General features: G+C 25.0%; 4 protein-coding genes across 6 annotated transcripts; 1 reads left to right on the plus strand and 3 right to left on the minus strand.

The window, feature by feature from the left end:
- Positions 1-22: 22 nt before the first annotated feature.
- On the plus strand, positions 23-4,511 carry LOC114132871 (RNA polymerase II-associated protein 3-like). 2 transcript variants are annotated; one of them, XM_027998469.2, is made up of 10 exons: positions 23-232; positions 483-653; positions 726-839; positions 908-1,036; positions 1,731-1,858; positions 1,922-2,126; positions 2,185-2,373; positions 3,542-3,823; positions 3,892-4,084; positions 4,400-4,511. In XM_027998469.2, exons 2-10 carry the CDS (start codon positions 534-536, stop codon positions 4,480-4,482), a joined length of 1,443 nt encoding a protein of 480 aa, XP_027854270.2. In that variant the 5' UTR covers positions 23-232; positions 483-533; the 3' UTR covers positions 4,483-4,511. The 2 variants fall into 2 exon arrangements, with proteins under 2 accessions (XP_027854270.2, XP_050053996.1); XM_050198039.1 differs by lacking the exon at positions 23-232 and adding an exon at positions 239-392.
- Positions 4,512-4,725: 214 nt separating this feature from the next.
- On the minus strand, positions 4,726-7,010 carry LOC114132872 (transcription factor BTF3 homolog 4-like). Its single transcript, XM_027998470.2, has 2 exons — positions 6,254-7,010; positions 4,726-4,979 (listed from the first exon to the last, which is right to left on the minus strand). The coding sequence occupies exon 1, from the start codon at positions 6,800-6,802 to the stop codon at positions 6,260-6,262; it is 543 nt and encodes a 180-aa protein (XP_027854271.1). The 5' UTR covers positions 6,803-7,010; the 3' UTR covers positions 4,726-4,979; positions 6,254-6,259.
- A 2,999-nt stretch (positions 7,011-10,009) lies between these two features.
- LOC114132882 (exocyst complex component 8) lies at positions 10,010-16,643 on the minus strand. Of its 2 annotated transcripts, XM_027998485.2 has the most exons (13): positions 16,198-16,643; positions 15,977-16,132; positions 15,687-15,898; positions 15,469-15,611; positions 15,257-15,401; positions 15,078-15,201; positions 12,782-12,962; positions 12,066-12,210; positions 11,818-12,001; positions 11,631-11,761; positions 11,218-11,443; positions 10,966-11,156; positions 10,010-10,897 (listed from the first exon to the last, which is right to left on the minus strand). In XM_027998485.2, the coding sequence occupies exons 1-13, from the start codon at positions 16,247-16,249 to the stop codon at positions 10,733-10,735; spliced, it is 2,055 nt and encodes a 684-aa protein (XP_027854286.2). In that variant the 5' UTR covers positions 16,250-16,643; the 3' UTR covers positions 10,010-10,732. The 2 variants fall into 2 exon arrangements, with proteins under 2 accessions (XP_027854286.2, XP_027854287.2); XM_027998486.2 differs by lacking the exons at positions 15,257-15,401; positions 15,469-15,611.
- Positions 16,644-17,079: 436 nt separating this feature from the next.
- Positions 17,080-18,913, minus strand: LOC114132874 (translocator protein). Its single transcript, XM_027998472.2, has 4 exons — positions 18,526-18,913; positions 18,323-18,443; positions 18,164-18,258; positions 17,080-18,075 (listed from the first exon to the last, which is right to left on the minus strand). The coding sequence occupies exons 1-4, from the start codon at positions 18,637-18,639 to the stop codon at positions 17,890-17,892; spliced, it is 516 nt and encodes a 171-aa protein (XP_027854273.1). The 5' UTR covers positions 18,640-18,913; the 3' UTR covers positions 17,080-17,889.
- Between the last annotated feature and the right edge of the window lie 1,591 nt (positions 18,914-20,504).

Raw genomic sequence — 20,504 nt, forward strand, 5'->3', positions numbered from 1 at the left:
CCCGGTTGCATAGATACTACAATCGTGGCGATGGTCATCACTGGACAACTTACTACAATACTACTCCAGCACTCGACGCACGTCAGTCATCATTGATGAATATCTTTTTTTAACGTCCATAGTGTTGTTCCTTACTCCTTTGGTTGTCTTGTCCGGTCTGCTGCCATAGACGGATATACATGGTGTCTATTACCTGTGGTGTATTATTTATTGTATAACCGTCAGTACGACTGTGAGTGAATACCTATTCTATTTCTGGCTTCTGCATAGACTCTTTAAAAAATTAGCTATTAATTATTATATCGTCTGTAGTATATTATTATTCATTTTCAATATTCGTGCACAGTACATACTGTTCTATTATAAATTACATTTGTAGTACCTGGTACTCGGTAATCAGTGTTCATTAATCTCAATATATTAATTATGGCATTATCTATTATTTGTATTCATCTTCTGGTTTTGTTTTATTGATATTGCAGTTTCACTTGGATATAAATTTCTGAGATTTGTGTTCAATTCAACGTTTTGGCATGAATAATCCATATTTACTTAAGAAACAGTTACAAGAGAATGAAGAAGAGTTATCAAATTATTTACGTGATATGAACATTTGGCAAGAACAAATGAAGCGAAAAGAACATACATTACCGGTATAATTTATAAACTAAAATCTAAATTTCTTTAAAAATATTTTTATGTATATCTAACAATTTAATATTCAGAATCCCAATGAAAAGAAAAAACCTAAAATTAATCCATCAAAAACTAATCCACCAAAAACTAAATTAAACAAAATTTCATCATGGGATTACTCTGCTTGGGACAAATTTGATGTTGTATGTATTTTAATTTACAACCAAATTCCATTAAATCTCAAATATTATATTCATATTTATTTTCTTAGGATAATGCTTGCAAAGAACTAGATACTCAAGATGAACTCAAGAAAAATGATAATTATGATCCAAGTGTCGATTGTTTAAATAATGAAACACAATCAAGACAATCTGATGGTATATACGAAAAAAATTTGGTAATTACCTAATATAAATTTCTATAACATTCCACTGCTATTTTATCTAACTTAAAATGTTTAAATTGCTACATGTTCTAATATCCTATAATAAATAAAATATATATGTATACTTACTGTGATGTACTTCGACATTCTAAGAAATAATTAGAGGTAGGTAACCTAAGTTGGGAACTTGTTAAGCCTAAATATACTGAATAATAATAAAAGAAGGAACCATACTTCATAAAAATGATCTGATACCATCCGTGTATTATGTATTATAATGACAATGTATTGTAAGCCTATTGGCTATCATCAATGACAATGATACTATAGCATTTCTAGGAAATTGGACAATACTAAATTTGTGATTGACAATCCTGAGCATGGATAGAGCATAATTTAGATTCCATGATATAGTAGGATCATTGCACGTACATACAGACTCAATAATGTATAAACTGTGGAATCACGATGGTGCACATTGCTTGACCAGAAAAGATACAATCAAAATTTATTTGTTTATTCTTAAAGGAATTTTTTTTTTTAATTTATTATTTGTCTAAATACCTATTTTGATTCCATGAATTTAATTATTGAGATATTATATTATTTTAGTGTGTCTGTTCAAGATAAAATAAAACTATTATACTTTTATCATCAAATCAAAACCTTACCAATGTAATAACCGTATAATCAATTTTTAATTTAGGGTAATGCATTAGTTCAAAAGCAAAAATGGGCTGAAGCTATACTAAGGTACACAAGAGCAATAGAGTATTATGATAAAGATCCAATATTTTATGCCAATAGAGCATTGTGCTATCTAAAGACAAAAGAGTAAGTATTTGTAAAAACACATTATTCAAGACACATACAGCATGTTTCTTTTTTTTTTTACAGATTTAAACTAGCAATAACTGATTGTACATCTTCTCTTAAACTAGATAACACATATGTTAAAGCATACCAACGCAGAAGCTCAGCTTATTTGGCTCTTGGAATGTTTAATGAAGCAAAAAAAGATTTACTAAATGTGTTAAAATTAGAACCAAATAACAAACAAGCTAAAAATGATATAGAAATTGTAAACAATAAAATCAAACAGGTTAGTTAAACATTTAATTTTTATGCTCTTACTAATTAAATAAATTATTTTGTAATAGAGTGGAATGCAGAACACTTCTGATAATAAATGTCAAAAAACAAACACAATTAATAACTTACAAAATAAAAGTTCTAAAATGTTATGTAAAGACGTTGAACCAATAAAAAGTGTCACTCCAGATTGGCCTCAAAGAGATGGTTGTAAACAAATAACTTCTAAACAAAAACCACCACATTTAAGATCTAAAGTAAGAATGCGTTTGTATTTTAAATTTTTAGATTTTATTTTTATTTGAAATTTATTCTTAGTTTTTACTTCATTTAAAAAAAAAAAAATATTTTAAAATTTTTTCAAACCATAGAATACTATTAATTTATTAACTTAACATGTTGACCGCTGCCGGCCATCTATAATTCTCAAATTGTATGCATTTGTGACCACTGGTGCCCATAAATGTATCTGGTTTTATATAATTAACTTTTCTATGGCGCTACAATAATGCACTAAAATAAGGACCGCGGCGTAGTGGGAATCATTACAATTTTTTTGATATAATACGTTTTTTTCCCCATTTTTTTTTTATTTTTCTATTTTTTATAATATTTGGGATATACATATTATTTAGAATACATTGAAAAATATGCTTGGCGTATAACAAATAACAATTGAATGACTGCCATCGGACATGTGGCAGTCAAAGTGTTAAAAAACTGTTAATGTTTCAATATCATTGTCTTTATTTTTGTCTTTTTTCTTAAATCGTGTTTTTTTGCATATACCTCTCATTCACGTAGTTGGGTTTATATGATGATTAAATACATTGGTATATTGTTATCAGTTCTTCAGAGCTATGTCATTGTTTAGGCTACTAATAAATAATATCAATGATTATAAATAATAGATTTCTCACTGGACAGTTTTATGGTGGATGCTATTCCGAATAGCTAGTTATGGGGAAATTAATATTTATAATCAATGATAATACAAAACAATTGACTTACCAAAACCTATTCTATACAATATTTTTTAACTTTGATGAATAAAAAGGTTTTTTAATGACATTTTTTGAACATATATATTATTATATTTTAATTTACTCTAAGTCATGTGTAAAATTCATTATTTTTAATATTTTTAATTCACTATACTATTTTTGTACTAACTTTTACTGTTATATAAACAAGGTTAATATTTTAGGATTAAATATAATGTTAGTAATAAGTAAAAATATTAAAAAATGGTATTCAACTATTATTTGAATTAATCATTATATAAAATGTTTAATAATAAAAAATTCAATTAAAACAATTGAAGTATTCAATTTTTTAAAATTAAATTTAACTCTCTTAATACCCCGTAACAATGTTCATGATAAATAAATAAATTATATGATTTGGGTTAATTACTTTTTATAGAAACCTTTATGTACACTCAACATCAAAGATGTTCAAGTAGACCAAGAAGAATTAAACAACATGCATTTACTTCAAACTACATTGAAAGAAGTGTGTGAAAAAAACTATAAAGATCAATCTAAAACGACTATTTCCAATGAAGTTGTTCCTATGGAACAAGACTTAATTCAAAATGAAAAAAAACACATAGTCATACCTCCTGTTCCACTAACATACGTCCAACTTAAACAAGATTGGGCAAGCTTAAAAAATGATCCAGAGTTATTATTTAAATATTTAAAAGTAAGAGCGAAATTTTAAATATATAATAATATCTTAAAAGTTATAATAATCGAAATATATTTGTTTAGCAAATTCCTGGTAAACGTTTACCATCAATTGTACGTAATTCTATGGATAATGATCTATTTGTGGATATTTTAAGAATTTTACGGATAGAATTCATTAAAAATGGATGTGATATAACAGATTATTTGATGGGCATTAGTGAATTACCAAGACTACAAATGTTAGTCATGTTTTGTTCTAGTAATGAAGTATCGTGTAAGTATATTTTTGTACATTAAAAAATAATTACCATAATTTTAAATGAAAATATATAAGTCATGTCTTAACTTTAAAATTCAATTATTTTTAAATAGTTCAAAATATTATGTTGAAACTTATACATTTATAAAAAAAAAATTTAAAAATTGGTTTAGTATAAATTTTTTTTTGTCAATTATTTTTTCATCAATTGTGTTTTGCTTATTGTTACAATTTATATAGATTATAAAATTATTAAGAAAAAATATATATATTATTCAAATCCTCGATTTTTACATTTTGCTAATTATTATCATATCATTTTGATTCCAGGTATCAAAGAATTGCTGAACTACGTTTCAAAATTTGTTTCAGAAAGTGCTTTAAAAAATCTCAAAAAATCTTTTGGAGTTTAATATTAATTGATAAATTACTTTATTTTATATATTTTCACATTATACTTACACTGTGTCATTATACATTACATTGTTATTGCAATTTTTCATTCATCAAATCATTAAATGCAAAACAAATAACCATTTATATACAATATTTTATATTATATATATTATAAGTGATATTCTTAATCAAGACCACCAATGATTTAAAAATGTAAAATAGAGTTTTCCACATAATAATAAAAAAGAAAAATAAACATATTAAATTAAACCCAATTTTAGGTAATAATAGTATATTTTATTTATACTTAGCAAAAAAAAGTACACCGAACAAAATATATAAAGTGATTTACAAGTGAATGAAGTATTAATGAATTTTCAAATTTACAGATATTTATTCTTGGAATCGAATACTATTGTTTTTTTTTTTTTTTATATAGTTATGATTGAATATGGTCACTACTGCAAATTATTAATTTTCTCAATATGTGTTGTTGTTTTAGTCACCACCAATCCTGAAATATAAAAGAATAGATATTACAATTAAAAGAAAAAATGATTTAATAAAAAAATTGTTATTAATTTTATCCTTTTATACTAGAAATTATCACATTTTTGTACGCACATAACAAAAACCTATTAGTTTTTAATAAGTAGAAATATGTTTAAGTAAGAATAAAAATATAAAATAAAGCTATAAGCATTTTGGATATTTTCCAAATAATTCTTGGAATATAAATAAATTGAGTAAAAAACTACTAACTCCAGTGTTTACAGTAAATTTCTTTATAATAAAATAAAGGAATAGAATTTTTATGGTTATGATTATTATATATATCAAAACTCCAAATATGAAACACAAAATTAATCATAATTTCTCGAGAATATTTTTGTTTATTTTATTAGGGAATTGTTTTTCTTATATATTTCAGCAAACAATAAGCAAGTTAAATAAGTCTTATAACTTATCATACCTAGAAAATATGTGGTACACATGGTATTCAGTTATCAAATTAAAGTTTGTACATTTAGGTTAAAACACATAGTATAACCATATTTTGTATTATAAGTAATAAAATTGCCAAGGTATTTAAATGAAATAATATTTAAAATTGGTAACATTTTCCAGTCACTTATAAGTTAATTAAAAACGTTATCAACTAAATTCTATATCAGTTTTTAATGTTTAGCTTTTAAAATTACAGTAATAATTAAGGAAATAATTTAAGAAAAGATTATAATAAATACATATATTTATCATTAATAATGTATTAAAGGTTAAGATATAGTCAACTAATCAATATTATTTTTAATGCAAGATTGCCATGTCTGCTAAGATTTATGAAAAATCTCAAGAGCGCAGTAGATACGTTGGTGCTCACAGCACTAAAGTTATTTTTTTTTAGCAATATTTGCAAGTCACAGTTTACAATTCTTAGAGATGTATAATTGTATAAAAATATAAATAAATATGTTATGCATTTTAAATGGAAATTTATATTATTTTCAATTCATATCAAAACAGTTTATCTAGTTTATAAAAATAAAACAATACACAAAATGTATTAATTTGTTTATCGTTTTAGAGTGCACTTCACAAGTGAAAAAATGTAAATAACATTTCAAAGAAAAGAAAACATAAAACCAATATTTGTTAATTTTCTTTATTTTATTGAATTGTTATAAATATATGTAGAAGATAATTCAAAGGAAACATTTCTAAAAGTTAATCAGTAACTAAAATGTTTTAGAACCATAAAAAAGACCTTAAAAATAAATGTAGGTTTACCAATTATTATTCCTTCTTTGAGCTCTCTGCATTTTCTTCGACAACAGATTTCTCAGTACTGTCGGTCTTTTCTTCTGACGATCCTTTTGCTACAACTTCTTCTTTGCTGGCATCATCAAAGTTACCGACCAAATCCGGTACTTCATCATCATCTTCAATTAATGATTTACTAATGAGATTATTACTAGCAAACCCACTGGCATAACGCTTCAGCTGTCCAATTTCTTCATGGCCCAACTGATTTAATATACCGGGCAGTAGTTCGGACATTGTTTTTGTATCACCATGCCCCGTAATAGCAAAAGTATTTGCTGCAAGCGAAGCTTGTGCTTTTGGATTGTTAAAGTGTATCACAGTACCATCATCTTTGATCATATTTACTTCTTCAATTCCAGGAATTGTGTTGACAGTCAATTTTTTAAGAGTACTTTGGAGTTTTTTGTCATCTGTGGCTGCTGTTGTATGGACAACCTTCTTCTTTCGTCGTGGTGTGCCTTTGCCGCCTATTCGCACCTGGTCGCTAAGTTTTTTCAATTTTTCAGCGTTCATTTTGATACTTAGTAGAAGATAATTACCGTCTGCAAATGGATAACCGGCAACAATTAACTTACGTTAATCTAACTATAAGTAACAATTTAAACTACTTGGTTAAAAATCCACTTTCACGGACTTAACCTGAAGTAAGACACAAAGAAAATTCGCTTAGTGCGAACATGTGACTTCAGAGTTTGATCAACAAAATGGATGATCCAATCACATCTCAGGTCCTTCAAAAAAGCCGAACTCGGATGTTTTCACTCTCGGTTAACCTCGGGACATATCGTAGAAAGCAAAGGGAATTCAATATACTTGGACCATGGTTCAGTGTGGCAGTGTAACGGTATCACAAATCACGATTGCGCTATTTTTTAAAATGGCTACGATTTACCAACAAAATTATTTTAGAATTTTAAAAAGTAATCAGAGAAACTCGATATTATTAAAACCAATATGAATGAAATTCAATAAATTATAACGAATATTATAAATAATATATAATAATCGTTAGTTCATTTTACGTTAAATGCATAAATGAAAATTAATACCTATTTTGTTTATTGTTTAAACGTTATAGATACTAATTTTATTAGTAATTCAGTTTAAAGTATATAATATACAAAATAAATTGTATTTAAATCTATATTTTAGTAATTATTTTTAATAGTTTATTTTTGAGTTTTTTTCAGTAAATTAATTTGTTTTCAATTTAAACTACAATAACATGACTGAATAAGCTAATAACAACTTTAATATAATCGATCCCTTTAACATTGTGAACTCAAAATCTATACCTAATTAAAATCTTATATAAAACTTTTTCGATTACTATGTTCTTTAAATACATAATGCGTACATGTATCATGTTATAATGTGTGTGTTATAATTAGGTGTATTATAATTAACACAATTTAAAAAACCTATGTCGTATTTGTTAAATTATCGTTTTCTTTCAATTCACAACAAAATATATAGGTAGCGATGGTAGCACATAAAATAGGTACAACCTTGAACCTAAAAACTAATCAACAATATTATTGAAGTTAAGTTAATGCGCTACATAAAAATAAAATTAATTACCTAATAATATTAAATAAATAAACTAAATTAATTTAGTATTACCGAGATGGCAGAATCATAAATAGTACAGAATAAGTATAGTCGGTACAGATGATTTAACAAAATTAGTTTCACTTTTTAATATCGGTTCAAGCAATCTATAATTTTTTTTTAAACTTTATCTATTTATTTTTTAACAACTTCTTTCCACTACCACTTATATAACTTTTCAGTTCTCTTTATTATTTGAACTCGGAAAAAATATAGTAGAGTGTAGACTGTACTAGTGTATGGTAATTAAGAAGTATTAATAAAACAAAATAAACTATTAATATATTCTATATTCTAAGTTAAAGAAATTCGTCGCCCAACTTGTGTACAGGGGCGTGACTTAACTATATGGTCGGCGTTAATCTCGGAAAAAAAAGGCCACAAAATATAATCCTACAGAAAAAAAGCCCACGAAAAAAAACCCATACAAAATATTCGTCAAAGAAAAAAGCCCCAAAAAAATTTTTAATTACTTATATGAATTTAACAATTAATTTATGTTCTTATTTGTTTTTTATTCGCGGTTTAAGTTTAATCTTATACACGGTTCTTATGTAAGGTTTAGACACAAGTAGAATATTAATACACAATATATTTTTGTCAATAAATTGCATTTTTATTATTTATCCAACTATCGATAAAAATGTTGACTTTTTATTTAATTTATATTGTTGTTTGTTGAGTACTAACCAATATAAATTAATTAAAACTTTACTTCATCCATTCAAATGATAATTTCAGTACTTAAAAACAAATAGTGTCTACTCCATAAGTGTACCAAGCCACCAAGGTTGTTGATAATATGTATAAGGTTGTAATACCTATTACCTATATAATATCCTACGCTATAGTAAAGTTAATCATAAGTTAATTTTTTTTTTGTACTGATGATTGAGATTATGAATCATTTAAAGATTGTGAAAAATTATGTTACAATGGTTACATGTACCAGTGTTGCAAAGCATATTAGTAAATTAAAAATAACTTGGAAATGTTCAAAGTACATCACTACCTACCTCCTATTTTTTTTTGTAGAAAAAAATTGTATGGTATTCGCATGGACTTTTATTTTCGTTGGTTTTTTTTCTGGGTTATGTTTATTTTTTTGGGACTTTTTCCATCTACCGGCCGGCATACAGATATGGTTGACTAGAGATGACAAACAGGTATTCTTTGATCACTATTTTACCACGCAACAATTTTTTTTTCCACTGAGTAGTAGGCAGTCTTTTTCTAAAAAATCTAAAAAAATTGCATCTCGAACTAACTTTTTAAAATATCATCATTCATAATAAAAATCAATTCAAAAACAATGCCCAAGTCATTATTATTTATATCAAGGATACTTCCCATCATTTATCAGTTATCAATATTATCATACATCATGATTACATAATCTTAATTCACAGTTTCACACCCATCATCACGGACCACGATCTTAGAAGATATATATATAAAGGTATATCTTAGTCCGTGGTTCATGCCCATCATATTATATTAATTATTAGTAGGTATTTAGTTGAAAAATAATTATTTCTTATTAATATTGACGTATTGTTAAATTTTGTCCTTAATAGTAAGGTTCCCGGTAATTATTTTCCTGATTATTATATGGGCTTTACATTATATATTAACAATTACTTAAGCAATAGTAAATACCTACTAAATAATTAAAAATATTAAATTAAAAAAAATTTGAATTTGAAAATTAAATACAATACATTTCTATAAAGGTAAATGAAAAAATGTTTGTATGTCACCTATTGGCTATTTTATCATGTATTTTTTACGAAATGAATTCACATTATGGCGGTTATTGAAAATAATAAAACTTAATTTATTTCTCAAAAAAGAAGTATACAAATTCTAATCAATCTAAGTTTAACAACTTTGGTTAATAATATAAACAGTTTACATTTATTACTTTATTAGATGTATAAATGAATAATATAATAATTACTATAAAAAGTATAACACAAATCTCAAATAAGAATTTATAACCATAGGTAGATAATTATTATTTTAAGTAAGATTACAACTAAAATAAATTTGCAAAATCTTTAGAAAAATATAAGGTTTAACTGAATTGTAGAAAAATACCCATAGAAAAAAATTCACCAGGAAGAAAAATATATTTACTTTATAGTTGTTACACTTGTTTGGATTCTATCTAGAAACTTATAGATTAACATATAACTATGTAAATAGCCAACAATATAAATTAAGTAATAACAATTTTGCTTATTGAAAAATGTATAGTATGTCCATCATCAATTCGGTACCTACAGATTTCTTAAAATCCTTTAGATTAACATTTTCTTTATGTATTATGTGTTTCTTCTTGTGGATATTGAACTTTTTACAAGTATATTCAGTTTTTTTTATTTTTGAAGTACAAAATTAATTCATTAACGTGGACTTTGCTAGTTACATTGATAAATTAGGTGTTCAAAATACTTTAGATCATCTTTATAAATAACCCTATACTACTATTTATTAAATAAGTATTATTTATTATTTAAATTGGTAGCTTTTTTTCATAAATTAATAATATAAAAATAAATAACAATTTACATTTTATCATAAAATATTAAAACAGTCAGTAAATTATTATTTTAATAAATAAATACATTTAAGTAAAAGGGTATATAAATAATAATATTAAATACAATTAAAACTGCTGAACATAAAAATAAAATAATACATAATATGTAAATAATAATTAATATTAATAATTAATTATTATAATTATATTATGAAAATATAATACAGGTAAATATTAAAACATTAGAAACAATATTACTATTTTATTAAAACAAAATATATAAAATTTTAGATATAACCAGTTATATTTTGAGTAGGAATTATACCAAATTCTGATTTTAAACGAGTATGAATTTGTGGGTTTGCATTACCAGTAGATGCCGAATATAATTTAAAACAATGAGATAAAAATATGTCTAGGATAAATCTGGCATTTGTTGTAATAATATTTATCTGTGAATTCAAATATAGAATTAGTTTTTAAATAATGTTCAATTGTTTATTTATATGAAAATACTTACATCATTGACAAAGTTTTTATTTTTCATAGAGCTCTTTATATAATTACAATGAGCTGCAAAAACTTCATAGAGTAGTTGATCTATAACATTTGCCAAATCAGTTGAATATAACACTAAACAATCATTTAGTAGTAATAAGTAAGTGCGTGTGAATGTTATTGTGTTTTGAGTTAACATTATCCACGAATCACCTAAAAATGTATTCAAATTTATTTAAGTGTCTAATAACACAATTTCCAAATCTAAATTAACCTTTGTTGTAAGATTCAATGTTTGAGAAACCATAATTTGTATATTCTTCAATTATTTTATCTCTCTGTTGTTTAGTTTTTAGATTGAATGGTTTCCATTTATCCTCAGAAAATCTCATTTTAATTACTTCAATAGTCTTTTCCTTAATATCATTTATTGATTTAGTAAGTGGAATTCTAAGTTGTCCATCAATTTGAAATTGTAAATCTATTCCATAATCACATAACTGAAAATAATCAGGCACACATAATATTATGTTTTAATGCACTTCATAGACTATTATAGAAAAATAAAATAACAACCAATTTTGAATTTTCTATACAATATATTTCATACATTTTGGATCAATAGGTATTATAGTACTTTTTAGTGCCAACCCTATATAATTACTATTAAATAAACATTAATATTACCTCTTGGCAATTCTTGTGTATCACTTTTATACACTCAGATAAGTTAGACAGTGATGTTTGAGGAACAAACATATGTTTGTTTAAAATTATCATAAAGTCATTGACTTCTTGAATAGTCCACAAAATAAAAGCTAAACAAATTGTTATTATAAAGCTATATTCAGTAAATTTAAATTAATAATAGTACCTGAAGCACAAGCTGAGCTATTTGGGAAAGCTTTGTATAAGAATTCATGAGTAATTTCTATTGTAGTACCAAAAAACACCATTGAATATTTTTTAACAAATGAGGACATAGCACCATCACGTTTTACATACTGTAACTGAGATTTCAATAAATTTGAACAAACTTTCAAAAACAAATCACATGCCTATAATAAAATACAAGTAGTATAAATAAAATTATTTATTATTATTATTATTATTTTTATATACTTGTGAAGATTTATCCAATTGATTTAATATTCTAACTGCTCTTCGAGCTGCTCGTAATCCACCTTTATGTGACTTATCTGGAGAAACTTGAAGTTCTTTAGTTAAAACTAATGTCAATGCTTGAATACGATTTTCTAATTTGGTTCTGTAATATTTAACAACTTATTTATCTTTTACTATAACAAATTATACATAATATTTTTAATTGTGTAAGCATACTTATACTTATACTTATATGCTATTGTTTTAATAACATTTATTTTTATGTATTCGACTGATTTACTTAAATTTAAATATTATATTCTTGCAAAAATAATGTAACTATAGGTTACTAATTACTATGTTTGGTTTTTTAAGCTATCGATTTTTTTTATAAGAGTGATTAAATTATTTTGCAGCTTCTTTAGGAAGTAAAATAATTATATAATCTGTATGTCATCTCTGTCTTACACACATGTAACATAACAAATATAACTAACATATGTACTAGATTCTTATTCTTATTTCGATTTTTTTTTGTTTTATAATTAATATAGCATTGAAATATGAATTGAAATCAAATATACTCTAATATTAACCATAAACAAACAATTATAAGAATTAAGAATCCTGTACATAGATGACGTGCTTTTAATTAAAATTGGTTATTATCTAAGAAAATAATAGTAATTATTTAAAATATAATTAAAAGCAATGTATAAAATAATATTATGTACTTTATTTCTTGTTCAATTGATGTTGAAATATTATCACCGTGTTCTTCTAAGTATTGTTTGGCTTTACTGATTAAAGAATTTGCATCTTCAAAATGTCTTTGAGCAATTAATACATCTAAATCATCTGCTAAATCAACAATCCATTCTGGTAATTCTAGTTCTGGTGTTTCAGGTTCAAATGCTAAAATGATAATAAACTTATTTAATAAACATGTTTAGTCACAATCAGGACTGGTTTTAAGCTTAGGTGATTTAAGCACAAGCCTATGGCGGTAAAATTTATACTTATATATAGGAGCGGCATGTAAGAAAAAATAAGAAAACAAGAGGTGGCAATTTTGATCTTTGCCTACACATAAAAATTTGCTTGCACCAGCCTTGGTCACAATAATATTTAGAAATATAAAGATTATAATATACAGAATATATTATACATGTAGGTTAACATTATTCATTATTTCATGCTGTAAAATGTGGAAAATAATAATTATTTAAAAATTATTCTTAACAGCAGATCACAAATATTAAGTCTATACACATTATAACAGAAGTAGAAAAATTCTATTTCCTTCTATCGTGGACTATATAAATTGTTTCTAGCTATATTTTAACACCACCACTGTAGTGTAAGCAGATATTAAAGCTGCAATCACAACTCACTGTGTTGTATAATTACATTTTGTAATTTAGAATATTCAAAATTTTATACAGTACAGTAATTTGTGAATGAGCCTAAAAGATAAAACCATGAGTTTTCTATAAATAAGATATTAGTTAGGTAATAGGTTACCAAAACCAAATGTACATACCAAAAAAGAACTAATAATGACATACATTGAAAATTTTAAGGGCTGCATTTTTTTTTTTTAATCATACATCATCTAAACATTTAAATTAGGTATTATTCATTGTTCTTTGATGTGTGATACTCATTTTAATATAATATTTATATTGTAAATTTTTAATGTTTTAACATCTTTAAGCGCAACCCCCCCAATTGGTCTATAGTGAATTGGTATAAATTCAATGTCACCAAAAATTGTAATGGAAGTTTAATAGTTGTCATGGCTGCCTATGTATACATGCTGCGCAAAATTTAATAGAACAATTGTGCTATAGTGAATCTGAAAAAACTGAATGTCGCGAAAAAGTTTAACAGTAAAAAATGGCTAAAACTAGCTTAGAAAGAGTAAAGGCATATTGGTAGTGTCAACAAACAAAAATAAGACTAGTCCTAAAAACAGTTATCTCCAGAGAGTGCTACATAGCGGAAAAGAAAACAGTGAGCCTATATTATATGTTAACATATCAATATTGAGCACCAGATACAAACTCTGACACACACATAAATTTTTTTTTTTTTAATGTTTTAATAGATTTATAGAAGAAAAAAAATGTTAAAATTATATAAATAGCTCAGAGTTAAAATATGTTGAAAATAATGTGATGTTTAAACAATTTTTTTTTGAAAAATTTGGCAGACCTTCAAATTGGTATGCTTATTTATTTTTGAAATACACCAAAATCAAGTTAGCCAACAATTGATTTTGCATAAAAATTGTTTTTAGACAGATAAAGCTTCGATATTCCGGATGAATTTAGACCAAATGTTATCTAAATTAATAATTTCTTGAACCATTAAAATGACTAAGAAATGTTGTTACACTACCTATAGTTATTAAATATATAAATTATAATTTTTTTTTTTTTAAGTACAGGTTTTAACTTTTTATAAATTATTTATGAGTGATTTTTTTTTTTTTTGTAGTACAATCAGTTTTTAATTTAAAAATACATTCTTTGATTTGATATAGTAATAAGATTTCAAAGCATTTCATGTTTTTAACTTCCATCCATTTCATAAAAACTGCTAAGTAAATAAATATATAGCAAATTATGTTCATGAAATTCTTAAAAAATTACCTATTTACATGTTGTCTGGATTACCGTGTTCACAAAACTATTTAACCTCTACTATATTTTTACACTACTACTTTTGATCTCTGAAGTACCAATTAAATACAATTTTCTACCAGACACTATCCGCTAAGTTGGAAAAAATTAAAACATTTTTAGTGTCCCAAAAAGTGGAAAAAAAAACACACATAATTATAAAATCAATACATTCATCACTCTACTTAGAATCTAAAATATTAACAAAATACGAATAGCTGGGTGTTTGGTAAAAATAGTTAATATTTTCAGGTAAGTTTAGCTAAGTATAACTAATTTACTTCAAATATTATGTTCTTAAAATATATTCTTAATTTTAAATTAAGTCAACTTAAATTCTTACAGTTATGAACTAGTAGAATAGAATCTGCTCTTTGGATCATTTTATGATCAACAGTAGTTTTCATTTTGTTTTCAACTGAGATTTGAGACTTTTTGGCGACTTCAAATTTTGATAACCAATCATTCTATAAATAGTAATGATATGTTTAATTAATTTTATAACATTTGAAAAAAACTAACCTTAAGACCAGTATTTGGTGCTTGAAAAACTCTTGTTTCCGGAAAAGCAAGCAATTTAAACGAATTTTTAATATCTTTAATATTTACAACAGCAAGATTACATAAATCATACATTGACTGAAATCTATATCTAGCTGGTCCTCGTCTAAAATTAAATAAGTAAAATTTAAAGTCTATTGTAGTACATGCTATGAACTGTAATTACTAATTACCTGCTAGACAACCAACTGGTAACAATACAAATATCAGTAAATAGATAACAATGAATTCTTTGGACTGGTGTATTTTCAATAGGATCCAATTCTAATAAATCTCCTTCATGCAAACACTTACGATCAGGAACATCAACTAAATTCTAAAGCAAACTCATTATACATACTATTACTATTATTACTACTTGAAAACTACATCATATGTAAGTAATACTAACATTGCAATTTTCTACTCTTTCCATAATATTTAACAATTTTTGAACTCTTTTTTCTTCAATTACATTATCTACTTCAGCATTTTGAACACCATTCACTTCTTTTCCAGAGTTAGAAATTTGTTCACTAACAATTGAAGAACTAGCCAATGAATTAAGTAATGATGCTTGTTCAGTTAGCAAATGTGACAATTGATACATTTCACCCTCTAAATCTATAAAATAAAATAAAATTGATTATAATTAATTATAGATACTGATTAAATAAAAATGTTTTTTTTTTGAGAACTTACTAGCTATTTCTTTGGCGGTATCAATAAACTGAATATAATTGTAGAACACATTTTTCTTGAGCATCGTGTTAATTTGCTCACCCAAAGATTGTACGTTAGTTTTCTGTTGTAATAATTCTTCAGGACCCATACATCTCTGAGATAATTCTTTGACATCTAAATTAATACATGAATCATAAATGAATATTTTTTGTTACCTGAAAATGTTACATTGTACATACATTTTTCGGGTTGATAATCATTCTCACCAACACTTTTTATTAATGAATCCATATTAATAAATAATTATTTAAAAATTATATTTATACAAAATATAATGTATGATACTGAATGAAAATAATTGCACAGTAGTGACAATAAATAATAATGTTCTGTTACACTGTAGTCTGTAATTAAATAGGTAAATAATAATCTGATAATATCTTATAGTAATGTACTCTTATAAGTTATAATAATTATCCTCAATATAGTGGAAATTATAATCAATCAGATCTAAACTTAGGTGTAAAAAACTTAGAATTGTATTCAAATAGCATTTGAAACTTGTCGTGAGTCCGTAGCTACACCTATACTCTATAGTGATGATTGAGTTGAGAACTAGAGAAGTAGAGTCGTAGAGAATACTTGATTGAATAGTAATACTGTAAAAGTGATGTGCATTGTGTACATCTAAAATGATAACAGATAAAAAAATAATAAATTGATACTGCATATCAAGATCAGAAACTCAAACATTGAGTAGATAACTTGATAACAGGTTAAATTAATTTTTTTATTTAACTATATTACTGACTACTGCTTGAAATGTTTACAGAATATACTAATTCCATTTATTCAGTGACATAACCAAGATCTCTAATCAAAATTAGCACTTGTAAAAATCAAAATAACAATTAATAGACATAGGTTATCTTAATTATAATTCATGTTTTTATATATTCAATGGAAATACATTATTACATACAATAATATTAATATAATCACCTCGATACTTACATTATAATATATTTTCTAAAACAGTAATGAGTAAGGTATGTATTTATGTATTTAGAACATATGGGTGCCTGTTTGGAAATCAAAAAAAAAAAAAAAAAAATACATTTAAAAAAAAAAATCTTTATTAAGTTAAAAAATTAATGAAATGTTTAGGTACATAATAAATAATAATCAAGGTTAAATACAGTAATAATTAATAACAAATAAAGTAATTCCAATAAAATAATTGAACTTACAGACATTTTGTCCTTAACATAATCAATAGTAAGACATTTGAATCGAACAGTTTGGTTTCCAGTTTTTAAACAGTTTTATTTTTTTTTTTTTTAAATAATTATTTAAACAATTGCAAATCAATACAATAAAACAAATGTATATATATTTTTATTGAAAATTATTTAAAAAATATAATTAGGTAGACATAATTCAAAGTTAAACAATTCACCATTAGGATTTCTATACTTAACAATTTACATTTATGGTCATAAATTTAAAGTGTCTATTAATAACTTAAAATCTTTTTTTGATTTATAACAAAACAACTATCATAATTTAATGAAAAATCATTAAATCCAATTAAACAAACATATCATCTACAGTTTTTTAAATATTCATAAAAAATTAATATTAACTAAACATTTTTTTAAATGTTAATAAAAAAAAATGTTTAGAAACTGTGTTATAGGTAACTATTTATAGCATACAAATCAAGATTATAAAGTTTAAAATATTAATAAATTCATCAATATTAATCTTAAAAACTAAAATATCAAATTCCATCACTCCCTGTGTACACCCATGATTTTAAATTGAACTTAAAACAAATAACATATATTTATATAACCATGTGATGACAATTTAAATTTTAATACCTAATAAAAATAATATTATGTTAACTTATAGTTGATAATACAATATTATTCATCATTAACTTTGTCTGATACTTCAGGGTTATTTTTATATATGTTATATGTCAATGCTGTTGCTAATGACAACCAACCTAAGTATGGAATCATCAAATAACTGGCCACCTTGTTTACTTTATAAAATGTTACAATGCAACCAGCTACATTTGTCCACAAAAGACAAATTTCAATCAAACTCTGAAACAAAAATAATGATTTGTTAAAATTAATAAAAAATTACAAAGCATAGTTATTGATTTTAAAATGTTATCTGTATAAACTATACCCATTTTAACTGATGAAACTCAAAGAATAAAGGTGACCATGCCCAATTCAAAACCAATTGTGATGCGTATAATGCCAAAGGAAGTTTTGCTGCACCTTTAATTCAAAAATTGTAAATGATCAACTTAAGCTTTTATATTATCATTAGGTATAATCTCACCAGAAAATCCACCTCCACAACGGTATACCCTATATGACGCATATCCCATTCCTAAATACAAAGTAGTCCAAACTGGCCCAAACATATAATTTGGAGGTCTCCAGGATGGTCGATTTAGTGTCTATAACAGGAATATAAATTATACTACATCTTTTGTAATAGATAAAATGATTAAAATATTAAAAAATATAATTTATGATTACCTCGTACCATCCTTTGATATTTTTCCGAACAAAAATACCTCCAATGAAACCACCTATCATAGGTGTTACTGTGAATGCTACAGGAATGCAAGGCATTTTGATTTTGTCGCACATGATTAAGAATATTAAATTAATCTAATAGTATTTTAAGTAATATGGAATTATTATAAAAGTTGATTAGACTTATAAAAATACAATTTTATTTATCCACTAATGACACATCACACATGTCTCATAAAAATAAATGAACTTCTTGATTCTTGAATAATATTATTTATTAAATTATTAAAATTGATAGACGTCAGACGATATATTTAACACGAAGAAGCTCTTGAAACCACAGAGGCACTGAGAAATATCAATTAATATTCTGTGTTCAAATATATATAACCATACCAGATAGCCGTCTTATCATTCATTATTAAGTGAAAATTCAAATTAGTGAAATGGTGCGCAATGGTACTGCGCTTTATCACAGAATAAATATTGTTTTTATCTATCTATATATATAAATAAGGACAAACTGACTAAAATCAAATACTATATACGATATATTATTATATATATTCATCATGTATGTATTTGCTAAGATATCAACGCACAGCCTAAAAGTAAACCACTGAGGGTAGTGGGTAAGAGACTTAAAATGTAGCACAGATGTTCCTTATTCAACGTAAACGACCATTATTAAGATAGGACTTTTTAAAATTCAACCTCTAAAGCGTATTTATTCTGATAAATTGAATTTAAAATTATAATACAAAAGAAGTCGCACATGCATGGTCTCAATGACACATACCTAATCATAGAAAATAACTTAAATAACTTTAATAATACCTATTTAAATTATAAAATATTTATGTTATAGTATGTATAGGTAGGTACATTGAAATTGTCTGTACACGTAAAAAGAGGTATAGTTACTATGAATTAGGCACAAAACAAAACTACTATTTAAATCATTTAAAAACTAAAATACTTGTATCTGTAAATTAGGTGAGTAGTAAATTTTTAATTTATAGTACATTAGTACCTATTTATACAGAAGGACGTATATAGGTACCTATAATATTAATTAATTACAACTTTCAACTTGGAATTCTGACATATTTTTAAATATTATTGGTACATTTTACGAAGCCCTGTCAAACTAAATTCCAGGGAACGAAATCTAGTTAATAACAATTATTATTCTGTGATATTAATATGTCCAAGTTAACCTTAGTTAATAAACCTTAACAGTTTTTAAAGACAATTTTACACATTCTGAATTCTAATCAGTCTTTCAAGATTTTCAAGAAGATAATGGAATAAAGTATCTACCTATAGGTGTTATAATTTATAATTATGTAACGGTTCTGATGTACATAAGTGTATTATAAGTGTATAATAGGAATCAAGTGTAACTCGTCATTGAGTGAGTCACTGTAAATCTATAATGGGTCAGTTAAATTTAAATTCAATTATAAATTATCTATTATAGTGCCGATTTTTTGTCATGCATACAAATCCACACCTTTCAACGTATCGTCAGCAAATTTTTTACTGTTATATCTGACAGTTTGCTGAAGATTTTAGCAACACTTTCAGTGGCGTACGCAGAATTCGTTTACGAAGAGGTTATTATTTATGTACCTATATGGTATGTTTAAAATATTATTAATGTAATATTTCATAAAAGAGTTATACCTACATGGCTACATGTTAAACCCCTAAAACCCCCAGTCGGTACGCCACTGACCACTTTTGTTAGGGAACATGTCCAATATTTTGACATTTTAAGATTTTACAGAAATATGTTATTTGTACCTAAACACACACTATTTGGTGTGAAAATGAAATAAACATATATCTAAATGTTCCTATGACCTATGGTAACAACTAACAGTATGACGTGTACCTTTATTTCATTTATTTCGAAAAGAGAACATAATAATAGTTACACAAAATAAGTTTTATGTCTCTCCTGTATAATTTGA

This window comes from Aphis gossypii, chromosome 1 (assembly GCF_020184175.1).
Source record: "Aphis gossypii isolate Hap1 chromosome 1, ASM2018417v2, whole genome shotgun sequence".
Classification (NCBI taxonomy): Eukaryota; Metazoa; Arthropoda; class Insecta; order Hemiptera; family Aphididae; genus Aphis; species Aphis gossypii.